The 13,974-nt window shown below is 31.1% G+C and overlaps 1 protein-coding gene across 2 annotated transcripts in view; it reads left to right on the top strand.

The window, feature by feature from the left end:
• Positions 1-12,356, top strand: part of CycG (cyclin G) — a 46,181-nt gene extending 33,825 nt beyond the window's left edge. For both annotated transcript variants that reach the window (XM_075290756.1, XM_075290757.1), the window contains exons 2-6: positions 1,461-2,224; positions 2,398-2,637; positions 2,707-3,081; positions 3,162-3,376; positions 8,470-12,356. In XM_075290756.1, coding sequence (XP_075146871.1) covers positions 1,481-2,224; positions 2,398-2,637; positions 2,707-3,081; positions 3,162-3,376; positions 8,470-8,545 — 1,650 coding nt within the window. In that variant the 5' untranslated portion in view covers positions 1,461-1,480 and the 3' untranslated portion in view covers positions 8,546-12,356. The remainder of the gene's footprint in view (positions 1-1,460; positions 2,225-2,397; positions 2,638-2,706; positions 3,082-3,161; positions 3,377-8,469) is intronic.
• Positions 12,357-13,974: the final 1,618 nt, after the last annotated feature.

Here is a 13,974-nt window from a genome sequence, read left to right as displayed (position 1 = left end):
TACATTTCTAACAACTAATATGCTTCATACAATTTATCCAAATTTGTTAAAATTCCAAAACATCGAACTTGTGAAATTATTTTATTTAACAGCTAGATTTTATTGTAATTTTTTCTTCCGATTTTATCCATGCACTACGGATAGTTTATTTTGTTGAATATGTTCATTTTTTTTTTAATTTTAAGTTTATTTTTGGTGATTCAATTAAAATTTTAATAACTAAATACAATCATCCTAAAGTCACTGCACATCATTAGTACTACTAATACAATTACCTTTAATACTATTGTTTTTATTTTGAGATTTTTTCTTTTACAGCACATTAGTCTCTACCCCAACCTCATATTTACTTCCACCCCCCAATTTAATACATCACCTTTATTTGACATTATGGATCTATTATTGAAATTCTTTAGCAACACTAATCTTTTATTTTATTCCTTCCACATTCTTCCTATACAGACCGTAAGTTATAGAAGGAAAAAAGTTCAAATCATAAGCATTTAACCAAAAATCAATTGAGAACAACAGCGTTCGTTCGTTCATCAATTAATACACACGTAGTTGACATCACAACAAACCAAGAAAACAAAAATTAATTTAATTCCATCAATTTATTGAGAATTATTAAAGCAACAATTGCTAAGAAGTACATCACCATCATCATCATCTACAGATTGTACAAATTAAAACTCAAAGCACAAGTGTTTATTATCGTTTACTACAATAAAGTGAAACATAATAGACCACTAATTGTGCTTTTGTTACGTAACTGAATTTTTGTTTTTCAAAAAATTCGATAAAAAAGCGTACTTTTTTCCAACCACAAGAAAAAGTTTCCTTTTGGGACATATACGTAAAGAAGAAAACAAAAAAAAAAAACAAAATCATCATAGCGTGTGAGGGTTTAATTGTTTGTTGTTTGCAAATTGTTGAAAAATTTTTGGTTTTCCATTCCCAAAAACGGAACCAAAAAATATAAAGAATAGTACTAAGGTTTTTGGAAATTGACGAAACTCTGCTGTTATTTTTTGAAAATTTTCAGCGATTTCTTCCATTTAACCAGTGTGTACAAAACAAGTAGCAAACAATAAATTTTATTTTCGGTATATTTGGGTATTTTTATCTACAAAAACAAAACTAGTAAAAGCCTTTTCTTCCACCTAAGAAAAGTCTTGAATTAGAGAATAAACAAAAAGATTGAGAGTTTTGTGAGAAAAGCATAAAACTCGTTGATATCATTATCCAAGGTTTCATCTTTAAACAAAAGCTGAAAATAAAATCAAACAATTTTTAACGAAATTTTGATAAAAACAAAATATCAAGCGGCCTAGAAAACTTTTTTTAAATTCTTCATTCTTTTTGTGTTTTCCCCTTCCTTTGGAGAGAGAAAACATATTTGCTATTGAAATCAATTCAAAAAAAAAATATTATTCCTATTGTAAAATTTGCAATAATAGGTACTAGGCCAGCCCTCACAATGTCTGTCCCTGTACGCTACTCTGCTGCCGCCAATTACGCCGTCGCTGATAGTGGTCTAAACAATCAAGAAGAGCAATACCATCAGTACTCTGAACAGGATTTGTATAACCACCATTTCAATAGCCACTTGAATAACAACATCTACGGCTATAACAGCGTTTTGGAGGAGCAGCAGCAGTTGATGCAGCAGAACACATCGATGTCTGTGACGGTGAAGCCTCAAGACCTGGTTGTAGTAGGAGCAGCCAATTCAGCAGCAGCAGCAATGGCAGCAAATGCCTATCGCATGGATAAAGAGCAGGCCACAACATCAGCCAAGGCAAGAGAATTGTTGATGGCCGGCTCCACAGGGTCTCTAGATATGATGCCCTCAACATCGGCGATGGCGGCGGCGGCAGCAGCTGAATCTGCAAATACTGCAGCCAATGACGGCGGCAGCCACACTGCAGAGATGCGAACTGAGTGGATGAGGATGTCTGACGAGGGCCGGTATGGAACACCGGGTGCTGCTGGCTTGGATTATCAGAAATTTGAGCTGGAACAACAAACACCTAATGCCAACAATCATATGGACCAAACCATGGAGCCTTCGTTAACGGACAATGAGAAGAATGAAAAGAATAACAATTTGGAAGATGAGCTAATATCTCTAACATCTGAGGAGCTATACAATACTCTCAAAGAATATGATGCATTACAAGATAAATATCACACAGTTCTACTGTTGCCGAAGGAATCAAGGGTAAGAATAAAAGAACATCACAATTACTTCATAAATATATTTGACATTATTATTATTCGATAATCCCCGACCTTAATTCTATCTCACATTTTTATTGATTAATTTTGTAGAATTTTTACTTAATTTTGAGTACAATTCCTTACGTCTCGTTTTATATGTTTTTCCCTATATAGCGTGAAGTTACAGCTGGTGGTCGTGATGGCTCCGCTTATGTTTTACGTTGCCTTAAAATTTGGTATGAGCTGCCCTCCGATGTTTTATTCTCAGCCATGAGCTTGGTGGATCGTTTCCTGGATCGCATGGCTGTAAAGCCAAAACATATGGCCTGCATGAGCGTTGCTTCATTCCATTTGGCCATCAAACAATTGAATTTGAAGCCTATACCCGCCGAAGATTTGGTTACAATATCTCAGGTAATTGAGTAAATTCAAATTGTATCTAATGTCTAATGTACTAATCGAATTTGTTGTATCATCTTGTAGTGTGGCTGTACCGCTGGCGATTTGGAACGTATGGCTGGCGTAATTGGCAATAAACTGGGCGTACAAATGGGTCATGCACCCATTACATCGGTCAGCTATTTGCGCATTTACTATGCTTTGTTCCGCAATCTGGCCAAGGAGATTGGCGGACAATTCTTTGAATTCTATCAGCAATTGATTAAATTGGAAGAATTGGAGAATCGATTAGAAATTCTTTTGTGTGATGTGAAGACAACCGTGATAACGCCATCCACTTTAGCTCTGGTATTGATATGCCTGCATTTAGATTTCCACATTAAGGAATCATATACTCGTGGCAGCCCCGAATTGAAGCATGTCTTTGAATATATACTCTTCTTACAACAATATATGAGGGTAAGCTTTATTTTTGAAAACCCATTCCATAGGGAGATTCCATTTGTTCACATTTTTGTGTGCTTTTTCTATGTTTGCAGATTCCCGATCGTGTTTTCACCTGCGGCTTTAGTATTGTTTCGGGCATTTTGTCCCATTATAATGGACAAAACAAGCAGCCCTACAAGCAACGTTTGGTATGGAGACTATCTAGCCGAACGTTGCGTGTTTTGCGCCCAACCAATCGTTTTTCAACAGACCTGCCCACCATTGATGAAGGCATTTCTAATGTCATAGACGATGGATGCCGATCGAGGTTAGTTATAATTTTTTTTTTATAAATCATACATATATATTTTTTAATACACTTCTATTTATTTTGTTCATATGAACTTAATTTTTTCAATGACATAAACAAAACCAATCAGAATTGATAAATATTGGTGTAATGTTGTAAAGGAAAAAAAGTTGTAAAATGTTATTGATAGTCTAAAAATAGTTTCCCATTAAAATCAAATAATTTATTATAAAATTATCAAATCATTTTGATTGTGAAAGCTTATACCTACCAGCCCAAATACGTTTGTTAGAGAAAAAAAGAATATTTTTGGCTTCTCAATGTACAAATCAAGAGCCAAAGGTTACTTCTTTGTTGATTAGCTTATGTCTTAACCCATGAAATGAATTCTGAATTCATATTTATCAACCTACGATTAAAATGTATCCTGCCGAGTTTCAATATTTGTTGAGTCGATATAAAGTATTATTCTCAGATTGATGACATTTCATCTTATCTGTATTTTGTGTCCCAAGTAAGATTTACTTTTATAGTTGAAGGCCAAACGGCGGTCTTTAAATGGTTAATCAAATTATTTACCAAAAAATTAATACACGCACATGTTATGTGATGTTTTTGGTTGTTCGTGTGTGTAAGTGTAAGTGTGTTTTTTATTTTCTTAACAATAACAATAAATTGTTGTTGCACTTTGGCACAGATCGCCCATACGCTACATACGAACTATGAGCAACAAAAAAACATACATAGATACGCATAAATTCAGGCGTAAACAAGTTTCTAAATAATAAAAAAAAACAACTAACGACAATAACAAATATAGTTTTTGTTTTTGTCAATATGCTTTCGCCTATTTTTCTTCTATTATTAACAATATCACGAGTCTAAAGAAAAGCACACGTTTATGGTAACTGTATTTGTATTGATGATATGTGTATGTATGCGTATTTTATCATAATACATATGAATGTACTGATTTTCATAGGCCTAAGATTCACAAGTGTGTTCATTACTCCATACACTCGTGTAGACCATTTTATGCTGATTGAAAAAAAAATCGCTTGTATGGGCAAATGTGTCAACCTACCTATGTCATGAGTTTTTTATTTTTTGAAATTGTTTTTTTTTTACAATTTGAATTTGTTGATGATTTATTTAACTCATACAAAATATAAATAATCATCCCTAGACAGTGTTTTTTTTTAATATGAGGTCCACTTCGAAACCAAAACTTTTTACTTATGATTGGGAAAATTTGGCATAAATCGAGGTGAGAATAATTTCACTAGCCCAGGGGGGGGGGGGGGGGGGGGGGTAGTAAAAAATTTGACATTTACGACATCTCAAATGGCTTGGCTTGTTTTGATTATCTCAAAATAAATATAAAATAATTTTATTTGTTAAAGAAAAGAGTTAAGTAAACTAGCAATTTTTTCTCGCCATAATTACTTGATATCTCACCATAGTAAAAAATGTTTCGATTTCGAACAGATCCTGAGATATAGGGATGATAGTGTGTGGTTCCGTTGCGTGAAGGCCCCCGTAGGAACTAGATATTGTGTTCGCGCATAAAAACAAACGGGTACAGAAAAAGATTAGAAATATTTTGTATCGATACTTGTGCTGATTATTTGTTTTTCTTAAAAAAAAAAAAAAAAAAAAAAACAATCCAACCCCCGACATTATTGGAGAACAATTTGAAATTTGTCAAAATTGAAATAAAGGGGGTTTTAAAAGTAGACTTCGGTGGGAGATAGACATATGTTTAGAGAAAAAGAGGCAGAGCCTTTTTACCAAGCCCAGGGGCGCTATTGCAGACTTTACATCTATATTTATTGGAAAACTTTATCAATGATTACAACTTTTCCGTTGAACTCTCAATTTTTACCTTCAAAACTGAACTCTTTGATTTTATATGTGTGATTGTAATGGAAGAGCTGCCGTATATTTTAAGCTTGTTTGTACTGTTAAGAAAGCTTTGAACTTTTTTTATTTTGTTTAAATATAATATGGAAGTGCGTCCGTGTGCAAATGTTTCCTTAGATACTCGACAAGCGATTAATGTAATAATTCACATATGTAAATTATATTTGTATATTAAGTAAATAACTACCACTTTGCTATCGACATTTGACACTAATATTTTAAGGGCTAATTCATATTAGTGGAAGATATTTTGGTTTTATTTTATTGACAGTAGACAATAATTGACTCTTTGACTTAGATATATTAATGACAATAATCTTTGTTCAAATTTCGTCCGGTAGAGCAACTTAACATAAATTTCAATAATCGCTTGTAGGTGATTATTTTTTCATCTCCTACAGAGAATGTTTTTTTTTCTTTTTAATTTATCTTGTGTCATTGAATTCATACTGATCTAACATTTAATTTTGATAATTTATGAATTCCAATGTCCGATAATGTCAAACATCATTTTTATTATTAACTCGATGTGAATCCTCTTGAAATTGTACAGCAAAATTAAATAATAGGTTTTTTTAAATCAAAATATTTGAATCGATTTTAACTTGTCATAATAACATTTAAGCTATTTCTTTGTGATATTTTATATGTATATTTGGTTATCCAAAAGTTACTTATCTAATCATGTTGGCAAAATATTTGTATGTTAATATAAATTGTTTTTTTTTCGGGGATGTTTTACGACAGTACAAAAATAAAATCTTCTAGTCCAAAAAGAATCTTCTAGAGTATAAAAGAAATCATAACAAAATATAAGTGTACAAGTATCTAAACAAAACGTCACACATTTCGATGAATATAGACGCGATGAGACAAAAACAAAACATATGTATATTTACTGTTTCACCCAAAACATTTTAGATTCTCATAAACAAAGACAATAACAAGTTATGTCCAAGTTCATTGCTCTTGCCAAATTTTCTTTAGAATTGTTTGATGATAAAGCTATCTCAACTGTTGATAGTCCGTAAAGTCTTGATAAAGCAAAATGCATTAATAATAAATAATAAGCTGTTTACCTCAATATTTCGAAAACACTTTCTTTTGTTTGTCATTAGATATGCAAAAAAAAACAAATGCTTTATACGATTTTTTTCTATACCTCAATATGTTTATAATATAATTGATCCATTTTTTTGTTTTTCTTTCAAGTCTGTCTATCTCCCCTTTTATACAAAATTATATTTTTATTTTCTTGAGTGTGTTATTCGTTATGTTGTTGCTGTTGATGTCCCCATTTGCTAATAGATTTTGACGCAAAACTAAATCAACCGACAACATATGATATGTCTATCATTATTATGAAAATAGAGATGTATATTTATCACCCATTTTTTTGTAGTAGTATCTGCAAAATATTGATTATTGTGTTTTCTTGTTATTGTTTTTAATGGGATATAAAGGGGTTGAGGGGGATTAAATGATAATATTCACTTAAGTCCGTGCTGACCACCGTCATCATGTTATTATCATAGCCGCCCAATGATCCCCACACTTTCCTTCTTGTTTATGTGAATTTCTATCACTTCTTTGTTATAAATTGATAACCCAATTTTTCTAATCTCTATGTTTTTGCAAAATTTTCAAGCGAATAAACAAAACATAACAAATATTTTCGAACCATTTAAAGTGACCTTTAACGTTGTGGAGAATATATTGTGCATGTTTGTTCTAATATGGCGCATTTATGTTTCATTACATACAAAATAAGAAATTAATGGCAAATAATTTCGAAATTCTGCTAAATGCATGCGAAGAGAAAATAAAATCCTTTTCATAATTATGACAATAAGGCCGGAACTATGTTCAGTTTTCGAGTTGAAACACACACCTAGTTTTTTAATAATTAAAAATAAAAATTTTGATAAAATGTTAATGGAAAACAATCTAAGCCCCAATTGAGTGAAATAATCTGTAATACCGACCGGCCTATATTTTTTTTTTTTTTTTTGAAAAAATATCAAATTTTCAGAAGTCATTTGTTTACTTGCTTTAGCTAGTTTTTTTGGGTATACAATCGTTTCCAAATTTTAGAGAATAGACAAAAAAAAAATGTCAAATAAGCAATTCAATCCGATGTTGTTAGGTAAACTGTTCGAGGGTATTATTGACCTAGATCGATTTTTTGAAAAAACTATACTTTGTCTTCGGTTGGGCTAGGGACGTGGGCATACAAAGAGAAAAAATATTGTTTACGTATGTATAAAATATTTTCTATAATTACAATAGAAATATGGACGATATTTTTAACCCTTTCACTACCGAAATATACCCAATTTTAAAAACTTTAATTTTTCTTCTGGGTTTACTTGTACTAACATCATGTAGAACAAAAATTGTAAATTTGAGGGCCTATCTCAATTACTTCAAGAGCTAAATGAGTTTGTTCTGAAAACTTGATTCTTGAATTGTAACTAAATGGCCTGACAAAAATAAGCGCTGTTTGGTCTATAATATCTTTCGAAGTATGAGAAAAAATACAAAAAAGTGCCCGAAAAATATCAACTATAGTTTTTTGTATGAATGTCCATATACAGTAGAAAAATGGACTCAAAATGTCGTATTTTTTGTTTATTGTTAAAGAAGTTTATAAAAATTCATATTAGTGCTCACCAATATGGAAAATATTTATAGCTTATTTAGATTAAAGTCTTTACTAAGTGGGGAATTAAAGTTTGATGTCGTTTTCGAATGTCCTCCTAGGTGGACATCGGTAGTGAAAGGGTTAAAAACTTATCCCAAACACGAAATGTCATTGGTTTAAATCCAGCCATCCAGAACCAAGGAGAACAACTTAGACCGTTGGAATTTTTTTTTAGTTCAACTGTATTAAATACTAAATTCTCTAATTGTTATAATGTGTTAAAAGCTAAATTTTTGGTTATTTTTTATGTTCGCGTACATTTTTCTCAGTTTGTTTAATGCGTTAGTGAAAGATTTATAGCTGTCATGGGCTTGTTTAAAAAATGTTGAGGAATATAATACTAAGCAACCAAAAAAAAAATATTAGAAAAAAATTTTATTTTTATTATTATATTTCAACATATATGTAACAAAGTCTATAAGACCCTAAAACGTTACAAAAAACATTTTATTTATTTCGTTTCTTCTTTTTTTTTGCATTCCAGAACCGAAAGTGTTAGTTCGGAAGAAGAGGAAGACTGGCCAACTTCACCCATAATTCCAATATTCGAGCAATGTTAGTACGAAACAAGAAGCCGGATATATTAAGTTTATATAGCATAACAGTATTGAATGCTAAACAACAAACATATATTTTATTTTCTTAAATTTATGCCCAAATCAAACGTAGTTTAATGCTAAACGACGAATACCAGCAGCGAGAAAAAGCTTAAAAATGCATTTATATCGAGCGAAGAATAAAAACCCGTCATCGATAAGAGCGAATATATACTGGTATTAAAGGAGCAAGATAGATGGTCCATCCCAAAATGAAAATGGAAGCACTAACTACGTTTGTTCTTTTTGGATGAACAACAACAATTGAGGAATATAAAAAAAGGAGAAATAAAACAACCTAAACATATCCTGCAAAAAAACTATATGTGATGCTGAACAACATGATGTTAAGGTTTTAATTTCGTACTAAACATTATAACAACGAGAATATCAGCAGTGAATATAGGAGATGAGTGTATATTTTTGTGTATCAACCTTAGGAAAACGCATCATAATTTAAACTTATTCTACGTTTCTGTTCAACAACAACAACAAAAACAACCAAACAATAGCAGTTTTGTGTGTAATTTATACTCCTCCCACAACAACAACAACAACATCGATAAAAATAATATGAGAAAAAATCGCGCAATAAAAGCTAAAAAAAAAACATCAAGAAAAACCATGATATATACATATTAAGATGAATAGAAGATACCATAAATACGTTTAAATATCCAAATTTTATTACTTACAATAGCAACAAGATGAAGAAAAAACGAGAAAAAAATCTTAAAAAAAAAATCTAAAAAATCTTAAAAAATTGAAAGCGGACCATCATTACCAGGATTGATGTAGTTCCGGGACCTTTTTGAAGCAGATACAGACAAAAAGATACAGATTAACAACAACATCAAACGAAATGAAATTAAAAATGATAACAGCTCCGATGCCAAGAGTCTACCAAAAATGCCGGTCGCGGTTCCCATGCAAAGAGAATCAAAAGCATTATAAGGGCCATGGCAGAAATAAAACTCTTAGGCATTGAATTGAATAAATGCTGGGCGTTTTTTGTTATTCCATTAAGGTCGTGTCTATGTTGTGATGGATCGAAGATTGGGACCTCGAATCCCCCATCGTTCAAACAAAACACTCTCTTCTTGAATAATTTGGGTTCGCGCTCAACATAAAACATTATAATATAATAATTTAAAATATACAACAAGAAAAAAAATAAGAAAAAAACCACAAAAAAACCAATTAAATTTCTTAGCCTATAATTAAGTGGAAAAAGTATAGAATGGAAATTACCCCCCATATTATACATAAATGTGAAAGAACAAAAACAAAACCCAACAAAAAAATTTACAAAAAATCTAAGAAAAATATTACAAAAAAACAACAATTTTAAACTACAACTATCAATTAAAAAAAAGAAAAGTAATTTAACTTTATTAATTTAACAAACAATAAAAAAAGTTAGTTTCTCCATGTTTCAATGTTAATTTTCAAAACGAGCTTTTTTTAAAAATATTTAAAATTATGTCCTATGTTTCAAGAGAAAGAAAAAAAAAATAATTCAAAAGAAAAAAAAAACAATCGAATCAATGATATACGTAGAAATATGTGTATTTGACATTTAGTTATCTCTCTACTACTATTTCCTTTTTTTTTCTTATAAATGTTTTAGAAAATACCGTAATTACCCATAATTTGACTATATCCTTTTGTTTTTGTTGTCTACAAATATAATTTCAATTTGTTAAAAAAAATTCTAAAAAAAAAAACAAATAAAAATGTTTTCTTTCCAATGTACGGTAATAACAACAGCAACATGTTTACAAGAACAAAAGTACAAAATGTCGTCCTCTATTTGGGGGGAAAATATAGGAGAGGAGATAATGACAATTAGGCGGATGATCATTCAAAGGTCCTAAGACAAAAGCTTGTAATTACACAAAAGCATATTGTCCTTATCTCATCTCTCTTATTATTTCCTCTTTGAACATTTTTTATATTTTGTTAAGTTAAAAATAATTTTATGGTTGAATGCAACCAACAAATTCATTATCACCACCCCCATATATATATTGATATGTGTATACAAACAATTTATCAATTTCAAACTCAATACATTTTGTAATGAGTTTTACTTAAAATAAAACTTTTTTGTTTTGCGAAAATCAATTCCAAAAAAACAATGATGAAAAAGGGACCTTTCTATAAATTGAATTTTAACCCTCTTAAAATTTATAAAGAATTTCTTTTTCTTTTGAAGAATTGTGACAAAAAAGTTTTATTTATATTTGTGTTTTATTTTTATAAAACATTTATTAAAAAAAAAAAATAATGTATTTCAAGGCTGTTGTTGTCTGTAAAAGATAATGATAATAATGTCTTATAAATCCTTAAATGCCTTTTGTAAAATCACTCAATATGTAGGCAACTGTTTGTAAAACTTTTATAGCAAATTTTGCAAGTGAAGCGTCAGCCAAGGTAAAAGCCCTCCCGCCGCATGGGCTCTCGCGAATACTTATTACTCTTATGTTGAAGTAATTTTTCTTTTAAATCCTTGTATTTTCAAACAAAACAAAATGGGGCAGAGCCCACTTCTAGCTGCAATTGCATATAGATCTCATTGAAAATATCCTGCGTACTTGATTGCTACGATATTTTCTTAAGTTTAGTAGATTTATTGTAAATTATTAATTGATTTTGTGTTTCCAACGAACAAATAACCTATTCATTACTACACAAATAAATAATTCCAGCCTCTTTAAAATAAAATGTCGAAGGCGCATACAATTTGTCCTTTTACAACAAAGAGCCCCAAGAGATTTTCTAGGTAAATAAACAACGGAATAATCTCTTAATATACATGTGATAGTATATAAAGTACATCTCTTTTATGAACAATAAATATTTCGGTTTACTTGCAAAGTTTGTTAGTTAAGTTGGTCTAACAATAATTATGTTGAAATAATAAAAGAGAAACAAAATGCAATTTAAAATTTAGTCTTTGTTTGATCGACGCTCTCGTCCGAACAAGCTCTAAGCCAAGCTAATTGACCCTTACCCGCCCCCGACGCAATTTGTGGTGGCGATTTATCCAATCGCTGCCACCGCCCCCCAAAAAAACTCCTTGACCCCTCCCAGAAACAAAGAATTTTTGTAGCGGTATTTTATTATTTTTTTTATTTTTGCTTTTTTGTTATATTAATTTTATTTGTAATCTTAGTTTATATTTACTCTACAACATACACACAATGTTTTTTTGTAATTGTAAAAATAGTGATTTTTTCTCATAGCATACAAATATTGTTTTTTTTTTTTTTATTATACACCTACCATTAATATTTTGTACAAATTTCAAATTAATTACCATTAAAGAAAACAAACTTTATATATAAAATATACAAACAAAAAAACAAAACAAAATCTAAACAAACTGGAGTTTTCTCAATTTATTTTCATTCTATAAATATATCATTTTTGGAATTTGGAAAATTCTAAAAACAAAATAGAAGTATATTTCTACTAGACCTTGACATCTAATCGGAATTATGATGCATATACTACTAACTACATATAAAATATTTTAAATTGGATATATTTTCATTTTTAAGTTTTACTGATTCAAAACATTTTTTTTAATATTTGAATATACACCCATCTTCTTTGGAGAATGTATTATGAAAAAAAGAACAAAGAAACAAAAATCATGGAAATGCAAGTTTTGTAAAAACAACAACAAAAAGAACAAATAAAGTTGGCTATTATTAAAAAAAAAATAAGCAAAAAGGAATTTATTTAAAAATTCCTCTTTTAACTTTAATACATTTAGCATTTTTTATTTGGTGCTATTGGGTTCTATATACTAAATTAAAAGTAGTGAATACATTGGGTTAAGTAAGGGTTTCCGAATGGAAGTAGAACAAATGAAATAAAAATTGGCTTTAATTCATCTTTGGCTATAGGCAGAGAGTATTAAGAAAACAAGAGGAGGAAAATTTCTCTTTTACAAAAACAATAAATGTCAACCGTATATATGTCGCACAACGTGGGCAGCTTTGGTATAACAGACGTTGCGGTCGAAGCGCTGCGAGCGAAGCGTTATAATTTCAAATTATCTGCCAAAAAATTTAATAAAATGAAAAGATTTATATAAAAGAACATCTGTTACTACAAAGTACGTTCTAAATCATAATTTTCTTACGTTTCATAAGGCCGGCCGAGAACGGAACTGTGTGACGCCGACGCAAACTGTATGATATTTGAGAGAAGCGCCGACAAAAACTGCATGACATTAGATAAATTTCCTCATGACTGCCACATACTGTCGCAGTTTCGTTCTCTCTTAATACTCTCTGGGTTCGGTTATATGGTAATTGCCGTCTGGTACTGCAGGCCTACTTAGGCTACTAGTCTATTTAGGTTAAAGTGGCAGCACGATTTATGTCAGCCTCAGTTAGAATATTCAGTCCATTATGGTCTTGTCTATTTAGGCTAGGTTCGATATATTTCAGGCCCACTTAGAGGGGTTTTAGACGATGCAATTGGTTGCGTGCAATTTTTTGTATTCTCTTTTAAAGTTGCTTCTTAAAAACTTCAGCATTTATACGTTGAAATTTTTCATGCAATCGCTTGAAATTTCAAGTTTCAGAAATGTCAAAAAATTGCAAGAGGAACGGAAAACATGAAATTTTTTCTACCCCCTTTGCTTCTCTACCCCGTTTGCCTACAAACAAGAATTGCGTGCAATTATTGCATGCAATTATTGCATCGTCTAAAACCCTTCTAAAACCCCTCTAATATATTTACTATTCCTATATGGCGAAAACAATGTAAAAAACATGTGAAAAATGTTTTACGATTGCAATTTACCAATCGAAAAAATTGTCGATCAAAAAAACTCGATATCGACTCCCGTGATCCGAAAAATTTAGATTTCGATCAAAAGTTCTCGATATCGAATGCCGTGATTAGCCCCCTGAATAGTCTAAGTGAGCCTAATACATCGGGCTGCCACCTAACCTAACCTATCCCTTTTTATGGCTGGTGAAACCACTTGGAGAAGTTTGAAACTCTCAGAAATAATAATAGTCCACCCCTGAAAAAATTTGAGGTGTTTGGTCGAAACTGGGCTTGAATCCACGACCCTGTATATGCAAGGCGGGCATGCTAATCATTGCACCACTGTGGCTCCCAAGTCTATGGTACCACAGCAGTCAAATGAAAATAAAATTGGCTTTAGTTCATCTTTGACTATAGGTTCGGTTATATGGTCTGGTACTGCAGGCCTACATAGGTTAAAGTGGCAGCCCGATTTATTGTGATACCATAGTGGTGAACTTTTATCTTATTACTGAGCGCTGCCCGATTCAATGTTTAGCTCAATGAGAAGGGGTCGCCTTTTTATAGCCGGTGAAATCATGTAGAGAAGTTTGAAACAC

The sequence above is a fragment of the Haematobia irritans genome, chromosome 1 (genome assembly GCF_050003625.1).
Source record: "Haematobia irritans isolate KBUSLIRL chromosome 1, ASM5000362v1, whole genome shotgun sequence".
In the NCBI taxonomy this organism is placed as follows: Eukaryota; Metazoa; Arthropoda; class Insecta; order Diptera; family Muscidae; genus Haematobia; species Haematobia irritans.
Note: the sequence above shows the minus strand (reverse complement) of the source record. Positions and strands in the feature narration are given on the sequence as shown.